The sequence below is a fragment of the Larus michahellis genome, chromosome 18 (assembly GCF_964199755.1).
Source record: "Larus michahellis chromosome 18, bLarMic1.1, whole genome shotgun sequence".
NCBI classification, from domain to species: Eukaryota; Metazoa; Chordata; class Aves; order Charadriiformes; family Laridae; genus Larus; species Larus michahellis.
The window spans coordinates 7,738,074-7,759,465 of NC_133913.1; the positions used below are offsets into that span (position 1 = coordinate 7,738,074).

The 21,392-nt window shown below is 50.2% G+C and overlaps 1 protein-coding gene and 1 gene segment (V, D, J or C); both read left to right on the plus strand.

The window, feature by feature from the left end:
• LOC141732867 (M1-specific T cell receptor alpha chain-like) overlaps positions 1 to 21,392 on the plus strand; it is a 341,791-nt gene that overhangs the window by 20,924 nt on the left and 299,475 nt on the right. The gene's annotated exons all lie outside the window — the stretch shown is intronic.
• Positions 12,271 to 14,140, plus strand: LOC141732868 (T cell receptor alpha variable 3-like). The segment is given in 2 exon segments: positions 12,271 to 12,338; positions 13,225 to 14,140. Coding segments are annotated over 2 exon segments (591 nt in total).

Below are 21,392 nucleotides of genomic sequence, written 5' to 3' on the forward strand. Positions count from 1 at the left end.
CTTCTGACCCTGGGAACCTGCAGCTCTCTGTTGCTCATGGACAGGGCAGTGGACAGTATCCCTGCCATAACCAGCACATGCCCTCTTGATGATACACAGGGACACACACACAGAGGCTTGGGCACAAATTTGTGCTCCCGTGTATAGGCACAAAAACCTGGCTACTTACAAGTACACAAAAGATAAGAACACACATAGGAACACCGTGAACCATGGACTCTGCTGAGGACCCCTGGGAACGGGGCAGTGTTAGGCAGGCTGGGACCAAAAACTATCAGCAGAACATCTCGGGAAGCAACATCAAGTGACGACGAGGGTGAGCTGAGGAGTGAGGGAAAGAGAAGGACATGGCAGGTCCTCCTGCACAGGAGCCCATGGGCTGCCAGCTGAGGCTGGCTGAAGATTTGTCCTGAGAACAACAATTCAAACAGCCCCAACAGGTGACCCAAGCTGACATGTCTTTCCTGCCCTGGAACCATACCGCACTTGAGCTGACTCTTCTGCCTTGCACTGCTGCATTCCTGCCCTGGAAATCCTGGGGCCTTTCGTCCCAGTAATCACAGGAAACCTTCACTGGGGAATGGGCATGGAACAAACTTGGAAATGAAAAGGCAGCAGTGTTGGAAACCAAAGCACAGCCCATATCATTAGCTGTGATGGTTTGCATTCAAGATGAGCTTGTGCAAAAATTGTTACCTCTGCAAAGGGTGCCTCTGGTGCTGCAGCAATGAAGGGCAGGTATAAAAGCCAGCCCAAGTCCTTGCTCTCTCATCCGCTTCTCTGGCCTCCTTCTCCTTGGAAACCAGGTGAGTCTGCAGCTCCTTCTCCTTCTCTTCCAAAGTGACATCTCCTCAATGGACCTCTCAGCTGATCTTGGCTCTCTCCTGTCTTGTGGTTTGCATGTTCTTGTCATGCTAGAGGGAAGTGTGGAGAAGGGTAGAGAGAGGCTGGGATGTGGCAGAGGGGCTTTTGGTCTACAGACTAGGAGAGAGTCACTCCAGGCCAGGCTGCTCAATATAGGGTGATGAAAACTGTGTGTCTCCTGGCTGAGCTGCCAGCTCCCCACCCAGAAGTGGTCGTGGCTCTTTTCCTAACAGGCTGCTCCTCACCCACCCTTGTGCTCTCTTCCTCCCTGATCCTCTCCCAGGTGCATATCCACGCTCGAGACATGTCCTGCTATAACCAGTGCCTGCCCTGCCGGCCCTGTGGCCCGACCCCACTGGCCAACAGCTGCAATGAGCCCTGTGTCAGGCAGTGCCAGAACTCCACCGTCGTCATTGAGCCTCCTGCTGTGGTGGTGACCCTGCCTGGCCCCATCCTCAGCTCCTTCCCACAGAACACCGTTGTGGGATCCTCCACCTCTGCTGCTGTTGGCAGCATCCTCAGCTGTGATGGAGTGCCCATCACCTCTGGGTGCTGTGACCTCTCTGGCATTTCCAGACGCTACAGTGGCAGAAGGTGCCTCCTCTGATAAAGATGCTGGGAAAGCCCCAGGGAGACACCTCGAGCAACGCAGAACATGATGCTGGGCAAGGGATTGAGATTTAGGATGTGTTTTCGGTGTAGCTGAAGAGCTTTGCTTTTCTCTCCATTTTCTTTATTTGCTTTGGTTCCCCTTTGCAGCATGGTCCCACTAATGCCAGCCTGGTGGGTACCTTCTGTCTCCTCTTCCTCTATGGGGCAGGCAGACAGACATCGTGCAAGAACTTCTCAGTGGTTAAGGACCGCAGAGTTTCCGTGGCTGCCAGGGCTCCATGAACTTGCGGCCCCCACCTGGAGTGACTTTGTTTCCCTCTTTGGACTCATTAAAGTTCTGCTGCATTCAAGCCTGGCCTCCATGGTGTCCTTCTCTCTGTGGACATTCTCCAAGCTACCAAAGGAGAAGGGTGTTGCTCTGGGGTGGAAAGGGATGAGGGCACAAGGAGACCTGTCACCATTTGCAGAGGAGTGGGAGATTGGGACAGCCTGCAGTGGCTCCTCTTTTGGGCACCAAACCTTGAAGCAGAGGAAGATAGCCTGAGCTGCTCTGCTGACAGTGACCATCAGGCTGATATCTCTGCTCACAAATGCCCCAGGAAGGCAGGAGGCCCTGAGGTGTCAGCAACCCCATGAGCTCTTGGAGAAGGGTGTTCTTCTTGCTATGGCTGGAAATTTGCTGGGCTGTCAGGCAGTCAGTGTGGGCCTCGAGAAGATGAGTTGCTCTGGAAATGGCAGGAGTGATAAAGCAGGGAACAGACCTTGGGACGGCCCATAGCTGCTACTCCACCTTCCTCTCCCCTCCACAGCCTAATCCAGGGGCCATGGACGGTAGGCATTGGCAGGAGTAGCTGGGAAATGTCACACGTGCTGCTGAATGTATTAGGCTGGAAATTGGAGCTAAGCATGTGGGAGCTGAGGGCAGTCAGCACAGAAATGGGGACAGTGAAAGGGTGTATTTCTGAGGGAGATCAAATTGCTGTGATACAGAGCATGCTGGAGAAAGTGAAGTGTAAGAATGGAAATCCCCACACCCACGTCCTCCTTCAAGAGGAAATTGGGACTCATGAAGCATATCTCAGAATGACTGGAGGCCTACAGCTTTATAAGGGCATTTCACTTGCACCCCTGAAATCTTTTTTCCCCTAGTCATGCTATTAATAACATCCTCAACAGCAGGACAGTTGGACTTCCTAACTCTACTACACTAAGCCTTGTAATAAGCAGAAGGTACCTCAGGTTCTTCACAATGATGATACCATCTGCAATTGTCTGTGCAGAAAAGGGAGGGATGGTGTTTCTTCTGACAGATGAGGAAGCCCTTTGGCCAAAGCACTGCCAGAGCCCGGTTACTGGCTCTTGGCGTGAACTCTAGTTTGGCTGGGCAAGTGAGGAGATCTTGTAAAGGTGGGAAAAGGGCACAGGATCCATGCGGGCTTTACACTTCAAACTAAGGGCATTGTTGACAGAGGTTGTTCTTTTTTCACAGTGATTTTAATCACGCTGGGGTTCTGCTTTGCAGAAGGCAGGCACTGAGCTCTCTCAACCCGTGCTTCCCATTTCACTGCTGTGGTCTGTTTCTATGGCCCGTGTGTCTCCACCTACATGGGAGGTCCCTTCAAAGCGCCACTAGGCAGAGCAGTGGCTCTTCTTTACATCCTTCTTACTCCCCTGCTCAACCTCTTGGTTTACACCCTAAGGAAGAAGGATGGGAAAGCTGCTCTGAGCAGGTTCAAGAGTTGGTATATCTTCACATGAAGTAAACAACTGGCCCATACTGTCACCCTAACCCAAAGATCACTGTACATCAAGGAGTTAGTGATCCACGTGTGGCGGTGTGCTCTCCCCTTTTCCCCTTTTTCCCCTGCTGGCTCCTGCTCAAGCCATGGCCATCAGTGGGAGTTGTGATGAGTTGCACTTGAACTGTGGGAGATGGCTGGCAACGTAACCAAAACACTGTCTGGAGTGGGAACCTAGATATCTTGTTACCATGAGAATATGACTATAGGTCAATTATCTTACTCCATAAATAGTGGACAGCCCAAGAGCCCTTTGAGCTCTCCTGCATGGCAGTGGGCTGCATGCCAGGATCTTCCCTTGACTGGGGACACTCGCTTAAGGTTCTTCTTGAGGTTGAGAGTTTCCTGGCTGCAACAGATTCTTGGTAGGTGACTAATGGCATGCTAAACTTTGAAATCTTAGCTAAATGATATAAGGATTGATTGTGCATATATAATCCTTTAGACACAAACTGTTGACCAAGTCTCGGACTAGGATTGTATCCAGCTGCACCTAGACTCCTCTCTGAGAAGGACTTTAGAAAGCAAGGGGGTCCTTTCTGAACCTCGTGACTCAACGGGAGGGTCTCCCTGACAGCTTGTCTGACCCTGTCCTCTATGCAGGAAATAATCAAGTGTACCCTGGCATCGAATCTCCTAAAACACTGTCGCATTCACTACTAACTTTGTTAAATCATGGGTTTATGTTAATAAACATTTCACTACTCTCTCACTCCGCTTGCAACAGCATGTAACCTGAGGAGGCCCTGGCCTCTGCTGTGCTGTGCTACAGGCAGAGCTTGGCCTTCACAGCTGTGTTGTGCTGCACAAATCCCTTGGCCAGAGGACAAACTCAGCCACTCGATTGTAACCGATGAGCCTGTAGGCAGCTCCTGCTCGGTGCCAGTGATTGCACTACCTGCATGTCCTTGCCTCTATCAAAGTATACGGTATGAGGTTCTCGTGTGAACATTGTTTCTGTTTGAAAACAGAAATGATGAATAGAGCTGTTTTCTTTTATGAAAATCCTCTAAAACTTGATGGACTGGAATGGGGTAACCCTTTCATGGGCAGGACCTGCATGGCATGCTGTGCCCTGATTAGAGGTGCCGATTTGACAGCACATAGGGCTCCAGCATCCGAAGGACATAGGATCCTCTATACTGCCTTCTCTTTCTTCATAGTCTTAGTTTAAGAACTGGCATTTTAAGGGATACTTTTCAGAGTCTGATTGACTTTATTCTGCAAATCAAAACAAATGAGCAGCAAAATATTTGGTGTAGTCGGCAGGTCCCAGTGGGAAATGCCTCTGCAGAGAAAGGACAGTGAAGAAGAGACAGACCGAATGCCTGGCTGGCCCCACACACAGTCATGGGGGACCATCACAAGACACTTGGCCTAGGTGGTTTTCCCGGTGAATTGGAAAATTGATGAGGAATTTGGTTAATGTCCCAGCCCACCTGAAGTAGTAACGTGTAGGAATGTGTCTGAGAGAAAATGGTCACGTGAGCCAGCCTCCCTACTATGAGAGATTAGATTAAGAGCAAAACAGGTGGTAGAAGATGGAATTAGTACATGGGAAAAATGGGAACTGAGAAGGTAGAAAACATGTTGTGCTAATGACTAAGTAATTTACTATGTGAATTCTTGTAACCAATCTGATCTGTGAATGAACTGCATGGACAGCGCGTGAAAAGAGACTGTAAGCCAATCATATAGCTGCCGCTAGCGCGTGCTTTTATTGCCTGTCTATATATACTCTGTGAAAACTTGAATAAAGGGAGAACGATCATACTCATATTGAGACTCCATCGTTACTCCGGGTCCGTCTCCCACTCCAACAGTAACGTGTTTAGAGAAACATGGGGGTAGAGCAAAGAAAAGGGAAATTGGTGCTGTGCTTGGTTATTTGTACCGTGCTTGAAGTGGACGTGGGAATGTTTGGAGCTGAAGCAGCGGCCCTGTGTGAGATGCAGGTGTAGCAGCACAAAGGGGTGTGGGCAGCAAATGGTGTGGGGGTGGGGGTGAACATGGTGGCATCCCCCCTTCCCTGCAAACAAGCCCAGGGAAGGGGCATCCCCTCTTCAGCATGGGGACAGGAATGGGGCCAGGGATTGGCATGAGTGGGAATGAACCCTTATGTTCTGCAGGCAGCACCCTCTCGCTACAGGCAATGACACCCCCTGCACCTGCATGCAAAACACAAGAGGAAAAAAGGCCAGCACAGCCATTAAAACTGGGGAAAATATCAAAAGAATGCATGAACATTCCCAGGGTAGCCAAACCACGTTCTCATCTGCTCTGCAAATGGATGTTGCTTCTGCCTTTCTCTGCCTTTTGAAGAGAGGGTATTTCCCTTCAAGTGAGTCTGGAGACAGGTTCACTACTCCATCACTTCTGATGTCCCAGCCTCAGTGTCTGTAGCCTGAGGGGAGTCTGGCTTGTCCCAGAGACATACCCTTCTGCTGCCACATGAGTGTGTTCCTGTGGCACCGCTCCCTTTGCAAGGGCAGAGGCTGGGCCCAGACCCTTGAGCAGATCAACAAGGCCAGGCAGGAGCTTCCAACACTGCAGGATTATTTTTTTTTTTGATTGTAATGTGGGAATTCTTTGTTGGGCTGCAGCAATGGGGATGTTCTCTAGTTTTTATCTTTTCCTTCACACGCAGACCTGAGATGTGGAGAGGCTCAATGGCTGGAAAAGCCATGACAGCTTGGACTCTGCTGTGGCTTCTCTGTGTCTTACAGTGAGAAAGAAGCTGACTGAACCCCTGCCAAACCCTTGAGCTCGCTAAAGGTGATGGGGCTGGCCAGTGACTCATTCGCTCATACTTACCTGTAGGGTCTGAAGGACTTGCCTGGAGTCCTCTCGAGGGGCTGAGAGCTGTTGTCAGGGGTCCTGCTTCTCCGTGGAGTGTGTGCATGATTGTGCTCAAGTATATGTTCCTCTGACTGTGCTGATGTCTGCATTCGCACACACACGTGTAACACACGTGCAAATATGAGTGTGCACAAATGTTCTCTGTGTGTGTGTGTGTGTGTGTTTGGGCAGTTGTGTCCATGAGTGTGTATGTATTTGTCATGGTTTAGCCTCAGACGGCAACAAAGAACCATGTGCCGCGTGCTCGGGCCTTCCTAATACAGGAAGAATCAGAAGAAAAAGGCAAGACTCTTGGGTTGAGACAAAGGCAGTTTAACAGAACAGCAAAGGGAACAAGCAAACAATGACAATAACACGGATAGAGGAATATACAAACACGATTAGGGAACCGCCGCTCCCCGCCTCTCCCCGACCAGACCCCAGGACGCCCCAGCCTGCTCCAAGCTCGACTTCCTGCCCCCTCCCCCGGCAGCTCAGGGTGGGCATGGCTCGAATGGCATGGAATACCAGGAAAAATTAACCCTATCCCCGCCAGAACCAGGACATTATCCACCCCTTATTCCATACCATCTATGCCATGCCAAGATCTTACAGGTTCCAATGAATTGCCACCACTTTCCCCTGTCATGTATATCTATACATATATATTCATGCGGGTATAATGCCCTTAGTTTATGGGCCATCCCTCCAAAGTGTCCGTTGAGTTCTTTTAATCCATGGCTTTGGGCTCCATCTGTTAGAACAGTCTCTCAGGGCAGGTGAGATGCTGGGTGGTGCTGTCTGTTGCATGCTGTATTTTTCGGAGCTTGTGACTGGTGCACTCGGTGTGGCTCATGCACGCAGTCCATGGGCTGAAGATGTAGATCTTGAGGAAGTTGCTGGGCGCCAGCTGCTGAGGTCAGTTCTTATGCCATCACCCCCGTGCCTTACTCGTAGTACAACTGATAGCAGTTATAGCAATGAGGACATACAGTGACAGTGTTACTTAGCAATTAACAGCACACAATTTGATTCATTGTCTATTCTCACCCAAAATCAGATCCCCATGAGGTACACATCAGACTTCCCCATCCTTCTGCATCACCCACCAAGTGCACCTAGGTCCTTGGGCAAAAGCAATCCCACGGATGGGTTTGCCTTTGCCTGAGGCAGGACTAACCCAGACTGTCTTCCCTAGCATATTCTTCATGTGCACTAAGGGGACTTTATCCCCTTCTACAGTACGTGGAAGTTTTCATTGGGCAGGGCCAGCCCGATTGGTAGATCCCCTGGTGTTAACTAGCCAGGTAGCTTTTGCTAAATGTGTATCCCAGTGTTTTAAAGTCCCACCACCCATTGCTCTCAGTGTAGTTTTTAACAGTCCATTGTATCGTTCTATCTTCCCAGAGGCTGGTGCGTGATAGGGGATGTGATGTACCCACTCGATACCATGCTCTTTGGCCCAGGTGTCTATGAGGCTGTCTCAGAAATGAGTCCCATTGTCCGACTCAATTCTCTTTGGGGTACCATGTCGCCACAGGACTTGCTTTTCAAGGCCCAGGATAGTGTTCCGGGTGGTGGCATGGGGCACAGAGTATGTTTCCAGCCATCCAGTGGTTGCTTCCACCATTGTGAGCACATGGCGCTTGCCTTGACGGGTTTGTGGCAGTGTGATACAATCAATCTGCCAGGCCTCCCCATATTTGTATTTCAGCCTTGTCCTCCATACCAAAGAGGCTTCAAACGCTTGGCTTGCTTGATTGCAGCGCATGTCTCACGTTCATGGATGACCTGTGCAATAGTGTCCATGGTCAAGTCCACCCCTCGGTCATGAGCCCATCTATATGTCGCGTCTCTTCCTTGATGGCCTGAGGAGTCATGGGCCCATCGAGCTATGAATAGTAGAGATAAAGTACTGGCCATTTTTCTCGCTCGTCAATGTCCAAAGCCAGCTGAATGGCTTTCACCTCTGCAAACTGGCTCGATTCACCTTGTCCTTCACTGGCTTCTGCAACTTGTTGTGTAGGACTCCATACAGCAGCCTTCCACTTTCGATGCTTTCCCACAGTCCAGCAGGACCCATCATTGAACAGGGCATATTTCTTCTCATTTTCTGGCAGTTTATTATATGGTGGGGCCTCTTCTGCACGCGTCACCTCCTCCTCTGGTGACATTCCGAAATCCTTGCCTTCTGGCCAGTCCATGATCACTTCCAGAATTCCTGGGCGACTGGGGTTTCCCATTCGTGGTCGTTGTGTGATCAGTGCAATCCACTTACTCCATGTAGCATCAGTTGCATGATGCCTGCTGGGTACCCTTTCTTTGAACATCCAGCCCCAGCAGTCTCACTGGCTTTGTGGAAGAGAGGGGGTGTGGAATATGTCCGAAGGAGAGATGGAAAGAGAGGCAAAGAGAGGAAGGCAAAGAGAGCAAGGCACCTGGGGACACGTGTCTCTCTGAGGTACCAGAATGTGGACGAGAAGCCCCCTTCCAACCTGGATGGCTAAGAAATCGATGGTTTGGAATTCAGGTCTGTCCTTATGCTGGGCTTTACACAAAGACCTGTGAGAGAAGATTCAGGATCTTTCAGGAAATGCAGGACAGCTGGGAGGTTAAGCAATAAATAAGTTGAAATACGGGGGCACAAACTCTGTTTCTCTCCTTCATATTTGTAACTTATCTCTGGTCCTGAAAAGTGAGTGCCACGGCTTAGCGTTGCTACGGGTGTTTCAGGGAGACACTTCAAAGACTGAGCTTACCATCAAGTTTACCCCCAGAGCCCACACAGTTATCTCTTGAGGTCAAGAGAGTTTCAGTGTCCTCAGGAACTCACACACCTGAGCAAGGTCAGCAAAGGCCACTGTAAGGGCTTGAGGAAGGTGAGAGCAGCTGTGTTACCTTGTGAGATCAAGTCACTTTTACTTTCAAAGGGAAGAAGTAAAAGGGAAAGTGATAAACAAAACACACAATGACACCAATCTCTCAGACAAGGGAGACAAGAAGGGAGCCCATAGCTCTTCAGCCTCTAATTGATGGGCCATTAGGAAACTGCAGGTGTAGCTATGAAGTGGGGGGTGCTGTAGGACTAGGCAACACTTATTAAGGAATGCTTAGGGGAAGGGTCAAAGGTGAGGGGGTAAAAGGGGACTGGGGATGAACAAGTGGAGGAATACAGAGGAGGCAGGATAAAGGGAGGTACCTGCAGGTAAGCTGGGGATGATCAGTGCACTTGTTGGGATGAGCCCTGCCCCTGATCTCCACAGTCCCCCTGCCTTCTGCATAAATCCTTTCTTAATCTTCTTTCTGTGTATCTTCACTCCCTTTCCCATGTGCGAATGCTGCAAGGTCTGAGTGCCAGTAAATGGAGCAACTGATGTGCAAGAGAGATCTGGGTGCCAGTAACTGGGCAAACAACCAATGGCCATGGGGACTGTAGGCCTGGGTTGCCAGTAACTGGATGGACTGTGGCATGTGGTGCAAGGTCTCGGTGTCAGCAACTGGAGAAGAGGCCTCTGGTCACAGACCCTGTCGATCTCTGTGCCAGGGGCTGGAGGGACTGGGGTGTAAGCAAGGTCTGGGTGCCAGCAACTGGAGAAGGAAGAACGTGTCCCAGGGCTCATATCTCTTGCTGTCAGCAACTGGAGGCACCACACTGCACATGTGTGTGTGAGAGGTCAAAGGACCAACGACTGCAGGGACTTCAGCGTGTTTTCTCCTGGGTGAATTGAACCCGACATGCATGGGTGATTATGTGGACTCTACCAGCATATTTCAAGCTGGCCCAGCCAGGGAGTGGGAGAAAAAGCTGTATCTGAAGTCTGAGACAGAGATGGGTAAGTGAGCTCAAGGCTAGTGCATGGCTATTAGAGAGCCTCATATGGTGGTAATATCTGAGGGATCTGCAATTGTGAGGGTGGTTGTGAGAGGAGCCGGTGATTGCATGTATCTGTCAGAGAAAAACAGCCTAGTCTAGCCAGAGACCCCAGTGCTGGGTAAGAGGGCCCAGGCTGCAGGCAGGGCTATTGGATGGGCTGAGGGCCTGTGTTGGTATTTGAGACACGCACAAATGTGGGTGTGCTTGTGACTCCAGAGGGTGAGGGGGTGTGTGTTAGAACTAGGGAAGTGCACGTCACAGCCGTAATGGAGTCAGTCAAACAAAGGGACACTTTAATGATGAAGAGACCGGAGCATCTCTGGTAGGCTGAGAGAACTGGGCCCGTTCAGCCCCAAGAAGAGAAGGCTCAGGGGAGATCTCATCAAGGCATACAAATAGCCGAAAGGGAGCTGTGAAGAAACTGGAGCCGGGCTCTTCTCCATGGTGTCCAGTGACAGGACAAGAGGCATTTAGCACACACTGAAACAACAGAGGCTCCGTCTGAACCCCAGGAAACCCTTTTTCACTGGGAGGGTGAGGGAGCCCTAGCACAGGGTGGCCAGAGAGGTTGTGGTGTCTCCATCCCTGGAGGAATACAAAATCCATATGACTATGGTCCTTTGCACCCAGGTCTAGGTCACGCTTCCTGAGGTGGTGTGTGGTCCCGCTGACCTCCAGACATCCCTTCCAAACTTACCAATTCTGTGTTTCTGTAACATGAGACATGAGGAGAGTCTGAAAGGACTGGCCTTCCTCAGCCTTCAAGAAAGAAGCTAAAGATGAGGGTTTTTTCCTAATACTTGATTGGAGCATGAAGAGCCAGTTGGAGCCAAACACTTCTTGAGAACAGTGACAGAAAGAAAGGCAATGGCCATGGCTTGAAATAGGGGAAATTCCTACTGGAAATTTGTAATTGTGGGGCGTTTTTGCAGTATGGTTGGAGATAGATCCCATTAAGAATGGGACTCCGCCTCCACAGAGTCTTAATTAAAATACCATTAATTGGAGAAAAGACAAGAAGGTAAAAGGTGACAGCATGGGTGATATTATGCCCATCCAGATGCTGGGAACCCTGAGGTATGAAGCACAAGGTGGAGGTCGAGTTGAGGTTTAGCACATAGTGTGAATCCTGCCCATGCTGAGATTCATCTTAGGCATTGTCATCTCTGGAGTTTTCATGGGATATGCTTGTACATAAACCACTCCCAAGTCTACTGTTGAGCAAAAGGGCATTTATATGAAAGCACAGTGCTTCACTCCTAGATCAAGACAAGGACGTGTTTGTGGCAGCGTTGCCAAGTTTTCCCAGTGATATATACAGTTCAGCACAGCACAAGTCTGGGCCTACTCGGGTCAGGTTAACTTAACGACAATGAGCGGTTGGTTCTCTCTGCCATGAGTGGTGCATGGGATCACTCTGGAGTTCCTGTGGCAAGAGGGTGGGAGTAGGGGTCCCCACCTGCAGTACCTCCACCCCTTCACATGCCCTTTCAGCTGTGGGCGCAGGGCTGCCCTATCCCCAGCCCTCGCAGTGCAGCACCCCAATGGGTGTCCCATGTTCTCCCTGGGAGTGGGGGTGGCCCACTCATCCCTCATTCTCTTCCTTGCTGAACTTATACCCTTTTTGTTAGAGTAAATTGTTCTTATCTCTGGGTTTGTGGCATCTACACAGCAGTTCTGGAGCCACGTTCCTTTCTCACTCTGGGTTATCTCACCAGAACAGGACCAAGGCAGAAGCCCTGGGCTGCTGCACAGCAGGGTTCATCTCGTATTTGGGGGGATATGGGGGAGAGTTGTTGTTCCCAGGAAGCTGAGGAAATAAAGGGGAGAATTGAGAGAAACGGAAAAGACTTCTGTTCCCAAAGGAAATAGCAGTGTCCCAAGAGAGCTGAGGCCCCCATGGAAAGTTCTGAAACCTCACTGTGGAAGAAAGCCCTGACCTTATAAGTGGGCAAGCAGTGGGTGTTCAGAAGAGCAGAGGATTCTAGCTGGGGAGGTGAGGACTCCACCTTGAGCTCACTGGGAACAGCCCCTTCCCACCACAGGGGCCCCAAGAGCCCACAGGGCCTCTTCATGGGGAAATGCTGAGAATGCCACTGGCTGAGGGAGCCACAGTGTTGCTGCTGGAGGAGGGAGAAACCCAGAAGCAGCATCTGAGGCACAGGACGTACAGATCACTGCTCTTCCCCGCTTCCTCCTTTGCTCCCCCAACAGCGTTGTTTCCGGCAGCTCTGTTATCTCGGGGCTGGGAGGGGGTTTTCTGACTCTGTCTCACTCCACAAAGAGGCGGGTTGATGTCGACATGCAGCTCGGATCTCTCATCCTCACGGCCTTCCTGGGGCAACTGCTGGGTAAGTCCTGGCTTTCTATAAATGCATCCTTCTTCTGCCAAGGAAACCCTTGCCAGCCTGATCAGGATCATGCAGAGAACTACTCTTGAATTACAGGAAAACACTGTGAAATACCAGCTCACATTTGTGGTTTTGCAGCACTTCTCTCAAGATCCTCTACTTTTGGAAATGAATAGAGAGAGATACCTCAGACCTCTTCTGCTGCTCTTCTCTCACTTTCAATGTCTTTCTCTCTGCCTCTCTCTTCTGATCCACCTGCTCTCACCACAGGAGATGTCAGCTCTCTCTGCATTCTCATATTTCTCCCTTTCCAGTGCAAATTGGCAGAACTCGTCAAAGCTGCCTCAAGGACCCTCATGCTCTCATACCACCGGCATTAACTGGATGTCCCATTCTGCCTCCTGGCTGGCTTATGTCTGCCATGCCTTCCAGTTTTCTTCTGGTCGTTGACACAGCCAGGCATCCCACTTTCTGCAATTCAGCTCAGCATTGCAGGTCCTCAGGGGAGCTACAAGCCCTTGGAGATGACAGGCATAGTGAAACAGGATGCATCTTTTTGCCATAGCTCCATAGATGCCTCAACATGCTGGAGTTGTACTGGTCCCAGCACACAAAGGCCAGGCATGACAGGCTGTTCCCTGGATCTCTGGGCAGTAGGAACAGGAGCAGGCAGGAGAAGCAGGGACACAGCACAGCTCAAGTTTCACACTGGGCTCAGAACCATGAGCTGCTGCCCAAAACTCCTCTCCACCTGGCTGTCCCCAGAACTCAGAATTTTCCTGCAGGGCAAGGGAGAGGCAGACTTCTCTGCCTGGGTTTTGAATCCTCTCCTAGTTTCTTTCCTAGGGCCATTCCTTCAGCGCTGCTGACCTTCACTTTCTTCCAGGCACCATGGGACAGATCACTGTCACCCAGCAAGAAGGACAAGTCACAGTGAAGCAGAGAGACACCTTCCAGACAACCTGCACGTACCAGACTTCCAACTTTTTTGCCTTGCTTTGGTACCAGCAGAGGAAAGGCCAAGGTCCCCAGCTGGTCTCCTATCACACAACTGCTGGCCGCAAGCCCAGTGGACGATTCACCACCGTGCTGAACACTATGGAGAAATACAGCCTCCTGCAGCTGGAGGAAGTCGAGCTCTCTGACAGTGCCTTGTACCTCTGTGCAGTGCAAGACACAGTGGTGCAGGGAGCTTCCTTGGCTGTGCAAGAACCCAGGGGAGGGAGGGGATGTGTCTGTGCAAGGCTGAGGGTGAGGGAAGGGGCCCTCAGGTGTCCCCTGGCAGTGCTGCTTCCTCTGTACACCCAGGGATCTGCAGGACAAGATCCTGTGATGGAATGTTTTCTGTCCATTCCAGACATCAATTTATGCAACCATGGACTTAAATATTCTCATACTACACTAAATGAAGGCACAGTCTTCCTATAGCCAATGCATTGGAAGTCTGATAAAACACAAGCAGCACACACATGAGCCATTGCATGTACATATTAGCGGTTTGTCTTCACCACTCTTAATAACCACAGGCACATCCATCCTCCCCGACAACAACTGAATTTGTCTTGTCTCGAGATGGAGACGCCTTAAACCTGGTTCCATTGTGTTATTTCCCTCTTGAACATTGGCCATGGCAGTTGATGTAAAGAGATGCTGTACCTTTTCTTTACGTAGGCAGATCTCGGCATGGGGCATCCATGGGCCTTCATTCCTCTGTTCTTGCTGGGGACATTAAACATTTTGCTGGGAGCTTCTTGATTCCTCCTGCTCATCTGCTGTCATGAACTGGCACTTGGGAGCAGCTGACACGGGTTTAGTGTGGACAAATGGTTCCTCACCAACCTCATTGCTTTCCATGAGGAGGTGACAGGCACTGTGGGAAGGGGAGGGGCACTGCCTGGGGTGTGCCTTGACTTCATCAAGATCTTTGACATACCCTCACGGGTGCCCACACATGCGCCCCTATAGGCACACCGAGGTATGCACACTCACAGGCATGCACACACCCTGATATGTGTGCACACAAAGTCTCACACACCTGGGCACAACCACACACCTGAGCTTGCACGTACCCAAAGAGTAATTCAAATGTGTGCACTTATAAGGAGGTGTGTGCACACATTTCCAAAGGAGACCATGTGCAGGCACAGCTACACCCCCAATACCAACAAATACACAAAGACATACAAGCACAGGTGCTTACACACATGCATACTCCTAGCACGCATGATTTACGTGCACACTGATGTACAGAGATGTACTGAGATGAATGCACATATCCTCGCACACACACCTATGCCCACACACTCATATATGCAGACCAATGTCACACCCATCCATGCACACCTTCATGAAAGCAGGTACATGCACTAAAATATATACACACTCATGAACAGGTGTGACCAAACACACACACCATTTGTGCACACTCACACATACATTATCTCAGGCATGAGTGCACACACAGACACACATATGTATGAATACACACATGAGCACAGCAAGAGGGTCATGAATGTGATAACGAACATGCACACAGATAACCAGGAAGCCCAGTGCCAGCTCTCAGCCCCTCAGGATGAGTCTAGACAAGTCCTTCAGATCCCAGTCAAGGCAATGAATCAGGCACCATCAGCTTTAGGAGCTCAAGAGCTTGACACTGGTTCAGTCAGCTGTTTTCTCACAAGAAAAGAGAGAGAAACCACAGTGGAGTCCAAGCTGTCTTGGTCTTTCCAGCGATTGGGCCTCCTCTTGTCCCAACTCTGTGGGTCAGGGGTAACATAAAATCTAGACAACATCCATATGGCGGCAGCCACAAAGAATCCCTGCATCAGAAATGAGAAAATTCTTACAGCCTTAGAAACCCCAGCTGTCCTAAGTGATCTCCTTGAAGGAGATGTGTTGGGGTAGGACCATCCCTAGCTCTGTAAAGGGAATGCTGCCTCACAGGACAGCAGAGCGTGGCACACCTGGGACAAGCCAGACTCCCCACAGGTTGCAAACACTGAGGCTGGGGCACCAGAAATGACACTGACTGATCGCAGTAAGAAAGGCACTCAGCCTCTTCAAAGCATCCCTTAAAATGCTATTTGTTAGCATTAAGATTAGAAAGAAAGAGAGGACCAGTATAGATAACCTGACAGCCCTTCAGATGATGGAACCCAGAACTGCTCTACATCAATTGCTGTCACAGAATGAGAGAATCACAGAATGGCTGAGGTTGGAAGGGAGCCCTGCAGGTCATCTGGTCCAACCTCCCTGCTCAAGCAAGGGCACCTAGAGCCAGTTGCCCAGGACGGTGTCTAGGTGGCTTTTGAATATCTCTAAGGAAAGAGCCTTGGCAACCTCCCTGGGCCAGCCAGGCCAGTGCTCTGTCACTCCCACAGCACAGGACAATGTGTTGTCCCCTTGACAGGGCACAGGACACTGTGCATATCTCATCCACAGAAGGGTTACACAGCTTTGGTCAATCATGATTTCAGATCATTTTCGTCAAAGGAAACAGATCTTGTGATCATTTCTGCTGTCAACAACTACGACCCTGCCAGAAGTGTATTGTACACGAACAAGTATCAGCAGCTTTCATGTCATTATTTCTTGGGGTGTAAATCAAGGAGTTCAGCAAGGGAGTAAGAAAGGTGTAAAGAACAGACGCTGTTCTGTCAGTAGATGGTTTAAATCACCATTAAAAAGAAAAGAAAGAAAAGAACTTTTGGCTACAGTGCCCTTAATTGGAGCTGTAAAACCCACATGGATCCTGTGCCCTTTTCCTGCCTTTCCAGGATCATTTTTGTAGGGCTGGCCATCCTAAGGGCTGTTCCCTCTATTAGCACTCTAGACATTCTGCAAAACAAATCATGTTCTGGAGCATCACACCCATCACCGCACAACCCCAGAGCAGTTCTGGCCATAGCAAGAGGGACACCCTTCCTCAAGAGCTCGTGGGGATGCTGACACCTCAGGGTCTCCTGCCTTCCTGGGCATTTGTGGGCAGAGATAACAGCAAGGCAACGCCTGATGGTCACTGGCAGCACAGCAGCTCAGGATATGTTCCTCAGCTCTAAGGGATGGTGCTCAAGAGAGGAGCCACTGCAGGCTGTCCCAACCTCCCACTCCTCTGAGAATGGAGACGGGTCTCCTTGTGCCCTCACCCCCTTCCACCCCAGAGCAACACCTGTCTCCTTTGGCAGCCTGGGGAGTGTCCACAGAGGGAAGGACTACATGGAGGCCAGGCTTGAATGCAGCAGAACTTTAATGAGTCCAAAGAGGGAGACAAAGTCACTCCAGGTGGGGACCATGGAGACTCTGTGGTCCTTGACCGTGGAGAAGCTCTTGCATGATGTCTGTCTGCTTGCCCTGTAGAAAGAAAGGAGAAAGATGGTTCCCACCATGCTGGCATTAGTGGGACCTTGCTGCAAAGGGGAATCAAAGCAAAAAAGGAAAAGGGAAAGAAAAGCAAAGCCATTCAGCTACACTGCAAACACATCCTAAATGTTGATCCCTTGCCCAGCATTATAGAATCACTTAGCTTGGAAAAGACCCTTGGGATCATCGAGTCCAACCATCAACACCACTCTACAAAGTTCTCCCCTACACCATATGCCCTAACACCACATCTAAATGACTCTTAAACACATTCAGGGATGGTGATCCCACCACCTCCCTGGGCAGCCTATTCCAGTGTCTGACCACTCTTTCTCTGAAGAATTTTTTCCTAATGTCCAGTCTAAACCTACCCTGCTGCAGCTTGAAGCCATTCCCTCTTGTTCTATCGCTAATTACCTGTGAGAAGAGACCAGCACCAACCTCTCGACAATGTCCTTTCAAGTAGTTGTAGAGAGCGATGAGATCTCCCCTCAGCCTCCTCTTCCTCAAACTAAACAGTCCCAGATCCTTCAATTGCTCCTCATCAGATTTATTCTCCAGGCCCTTCACCAGCTTCATTGCCCTCCTCTGCACTCGCTCCAGCAGCTCGATATCTCTCTCATATTGAGGTGCCCAAAACTGGACACAGTACTCAAGGTGTGGCCTCACCAGTGCTGAGTACAGGGGGACAATCACCTCCCTCCTTCTGCTGGTCACACTAGTTCTAATACAAGCCAGGATGGCATTGGCTTTCTTGGCCACCTGGGCACACTGCTGGCTCATGTTCAGCTGCTTGTCAATTAGAACCCCCAGGTCCTTTTCTGCCAGGCAGCTCTCCAGCCACGCTTCCCCAAGCCTGTAGTGATGCATGGGGTTGTTCTGGCCCAAGTACAGGACCTGGCAGTTGGCCTGGTTGAAGCTCATACCGTTAGCGTTGGCCCATCGATCCAATCTATCCAAGTCTCTCTGTAGAGCCTCCCTATCCTCATGTAGATCAACACTCCTGCTTAACTCGGTGTCATCTGCGAACTTACTGATGATACACTCCATGTCCTTATCAAGACCATCAATAAAGATGTTAAACAGAAATGGTCCCAACACTGTGCCCTGAGGAACACCACTTGTGACCGGCCGCCAGCTGGATTTAAGTCCATTGACCACCACTCTTTGTGACCGTCCATCCAGCCAGTGCTTGATCCAGCAGATCGTATGCTCTTCCAGGCCATGAGCAGCCAGTTTTTCCATGAGAATTCTATGTGGAACAGTATCAAATGCTTTTTGAAAGTCTAGGTAGACAATATCCACAGCCTTTCCCTCATCCAATAATTGGGTCATCTTATCGTAGAAGGAGATCAGGTTCGTCAGGCAGGACCTACCTTTCCTAAACCCATGCTGACTGTGCCTGATCCCCTGGTTGTCCATTATATGACTTGTAAAGGCACTCGAGATGATCTGCTCCATGACCTTCCCTGGTACCAAGGTCAGACTGACAGGTCTATAGTTTCCTGATCCTCCTTTCTGCCTTTCTTGTAGATGGGTGCTACATTTGCTCCCCTCCAGTCCATTGGGACCTCCCCAGTTAGCCATGACTTCAGGCAAATAGTGGAAAGCGACTTGGCGAGCACGTCTGCCAATTTTTTCAGGACTCTTGGATGTAACCCATCCGGTCCCAAGGCTTGTGTGCATCCAAGTGGTGTAGCAGGTCACTGATCACTTCCTCTTTAATTGTGATGACCTCGTGCAGCTTCCCCTCCCTGTCTCCCAGCTCTTGAGGCTGGGTGCCCAGGGAACAGCTCGTTCCATTGCTAAAGACAGAGGCAAAGGAGGCATTGAGCACCTCAGCCTTTTCCTCACCCTTTGTGACTATGTTTCCCTCTGCATCCAATAAGGGAGGGAGATTTCCCCTAATCCTCCCTTTGTTGTTAATGAATTTATAGAAACATTTTTTGTTATCCTTAACAGCTGTAGGTAGGTTGAGCTCTAGCTGCGCTTTGGCTCTCCTAATTTTCTCCCTGCATAGCTTCACTACATCTTTATAGTCTTCATGAGAGACCTGCCCCCTCTTCCAAAGGTCATAGACTCTCCTTTTGTTCTTGAGGTCCAGCCAAAGGTCCCTATTTAGCCAGGCTGGTCTCCTTGCCTGCCTACTTGTTTTTCGGCACACAGGGACAGCCTGCTCCTGTGCCTTTAAGGCTTCTCTCTTGAAGTAGGTCCAGCCTTCCTGGGCTCCTATATCCTTCAGGGCAGCCTCCCAAGGCATTTTGTCAAGCAGTCTTCTGAACAGGTCAAAGTTTGCCCTCTGGAAGTCTAAGGTGGCAGTTTTACTAACCCCTCTCCTTGTTTCTCCAAGAATCAAAAACTCAGTCATCTCACGATCACTGTGCCCTAGACGGCCACCAACCCTTACTTCCCCCACAAGTTCTTCCCTGTTCACAAGAAGCAGGTCCAGGAGGGCACCTTCCCTGGTCAGCTCACTTACCAGCTGTGTGAGGAAGTTATCCTCCACACATTCCAGGAACCTCCTGGATTGTTCCCTCTCTGCTGTGTTGTATTCCCAGCAGATGCCCAGGAGGCTAAAGTCATTTGATGCTAAAAGCATTTGAGGCACAGGAAGAACAGATCACTGCTCTTACCTGCTTCTTCCTTTGCTCCCCCAACAGCATTGTTTCCAGCATCTCTGTTATCTCGGGGCTGGGAGGGACTTTTCTGACTCTCTCTCACTCGACAAAGAGGTGGGTTCTCGACATCTCGACATGCATCTTGACATGCACCTCGGATATTTCATCCTCATGGCCTTCCTGGGGCAGCTGCTTGGTAAGTCTTGGCATTCTATAAACTCATCCTTATTCTCCCAGGGAAACCCTTGACAGTGTTACCAGCTCCATGCAGAGAAATACTCTTGAACAGTGGGAAAATGCTGGGAAATGTCAGTTGTACCAGTTGTCTCAAGGAGCCCTTACTTTTGGAAAGGAAATGAGAAGAGAGAGAAAAGATACTTCAAACTTCTCCATCTTTTCTCTCCCCTGTGGCCGACTTCTCTCTGCCTTTCTCTTCTCATTCTCCTGCTGTCACCATAGGAGATCTCAGCTCTCTCTGCAGTCTCATGTTTCTCTCTTTGCATCAAAAATTAGCAGATTCTTTTAAAGCTGTTACAGGGACTTTAAAGCTCTCATCCCTCTAACGTTAATAGGGTGCCCCAGGCTCTGCCCTTCTGGCTGGCACATGTCTGCCATGGCCTCCAGCTTTCTCCTGGTTGACAACTCAGCCAGGGCTCCCTCTTTCCATGCTCAGCTTTGCATATACTCAGGGAGATAGGAGCCCTCAGAGATGAGAGGGATAGCGAAGCAGGATGAATCTTTTTGCTGTAGGTCCCCAGGCCCCTCAACCTGCAGGAGGGGTGCTGGTTCTAGCACACAAATATTAGGCATGACAGGCTCTTCCCTGGTTCTCTGGTCCATAGGAAGAAGAGCAGGGAGGTGGAGCATGGACACTGCACAGCTCTGCTCAGGCTACATGCTGGGCTGAGCTCTCTGAGCTCTTGCCCAAAATGACTCTCTAGCTGACTGTCTGCAGATCTCAGGGAGCCTTCTCCACTAGGGTTTCACACCTGCTTCGATTTTGCTTCCCATAGCCTTTCCCTGCAGAACTGCTGACGTTCACTTTCTTCCAGGCACTGTGGGGAAGACCACTGTGACACAACAAGAAGGACAAGTCACAGTGAAGCAGAAAGGAGCGTTCCAAACTACCTGCACCTACTGGACCTCTGCCTTTGGAGACTTGTTCTGGTACCAACAGAGGAAAGGCCAAGCCCCACAGCGTATCTCACATCCAGTAACACGTTATGCAGAACAGAGTGGCCGTCTCACCACCGTGCTGAACACCACCGAGAAATACAGCCTCCTGCAGCTGGAGGAAGTCAGGCTCTCTGACAGTGCCTTGTACCTCTGTGCTGTGCATGACACCGTGGTGCAGGGAGCTTCCTTGGCTGTGCAAGAACCCAGGGCAGGGAGGGGATGTGTCTGTGCAAGGCTGAGGGTGGGGGAAGGGGCTGTCAGGTGTGCCCTGGCAGTGCTGCTTCCCCTGTACACCTGAGATCTGCAGTCCAAGATCCTCTTCCAGGAGGAGCCAGTGTCAGTGGCTTGAGAGGAAGAAGAAGGTTGTGAAAGAGTATCAGGTTGCCTTGTTTTCACCATGTGTTATGTGGTTATTATGCCCAACATCTCTGGTGAGCTGAAAGACAATGCAGAAGCTAGGGATCACTTGTACAATTGTTCCTTGCTGCTACTCTTTGATCTCTGGATTTCCCTACTGCACGCTACTTCTTCAGGGTTTCCTGCAGATCTGTCTCTTAGAGTATCTACTCTGGGCTGTGTCCCTCAGAGGTCAAAGTAAGATGGAAAACACAAATAACATGCCATGTCACAATGCTCCTTCTTGGATTACTTGATTCTAACTGTTTTGGATAATACTCAGAACCACCTTGTGGACCCTTCAGTTGGTATCTGGCTGTGTGCTGAGATCTGGAGGACATGCTCTCCCCAGTACACTCTTCCTGTCCTTGGAGTCATTCTCCTGCTCTACTTTGTGGGCTTCCCTCAGCCCTGCCTCATTTCTTCTGCAGTGTGACCAGGCTGTACAGCTCTATCCAAGATCTCAGTGGGAGAGCAGACCACCAGGCAGAAGTGGGCAACA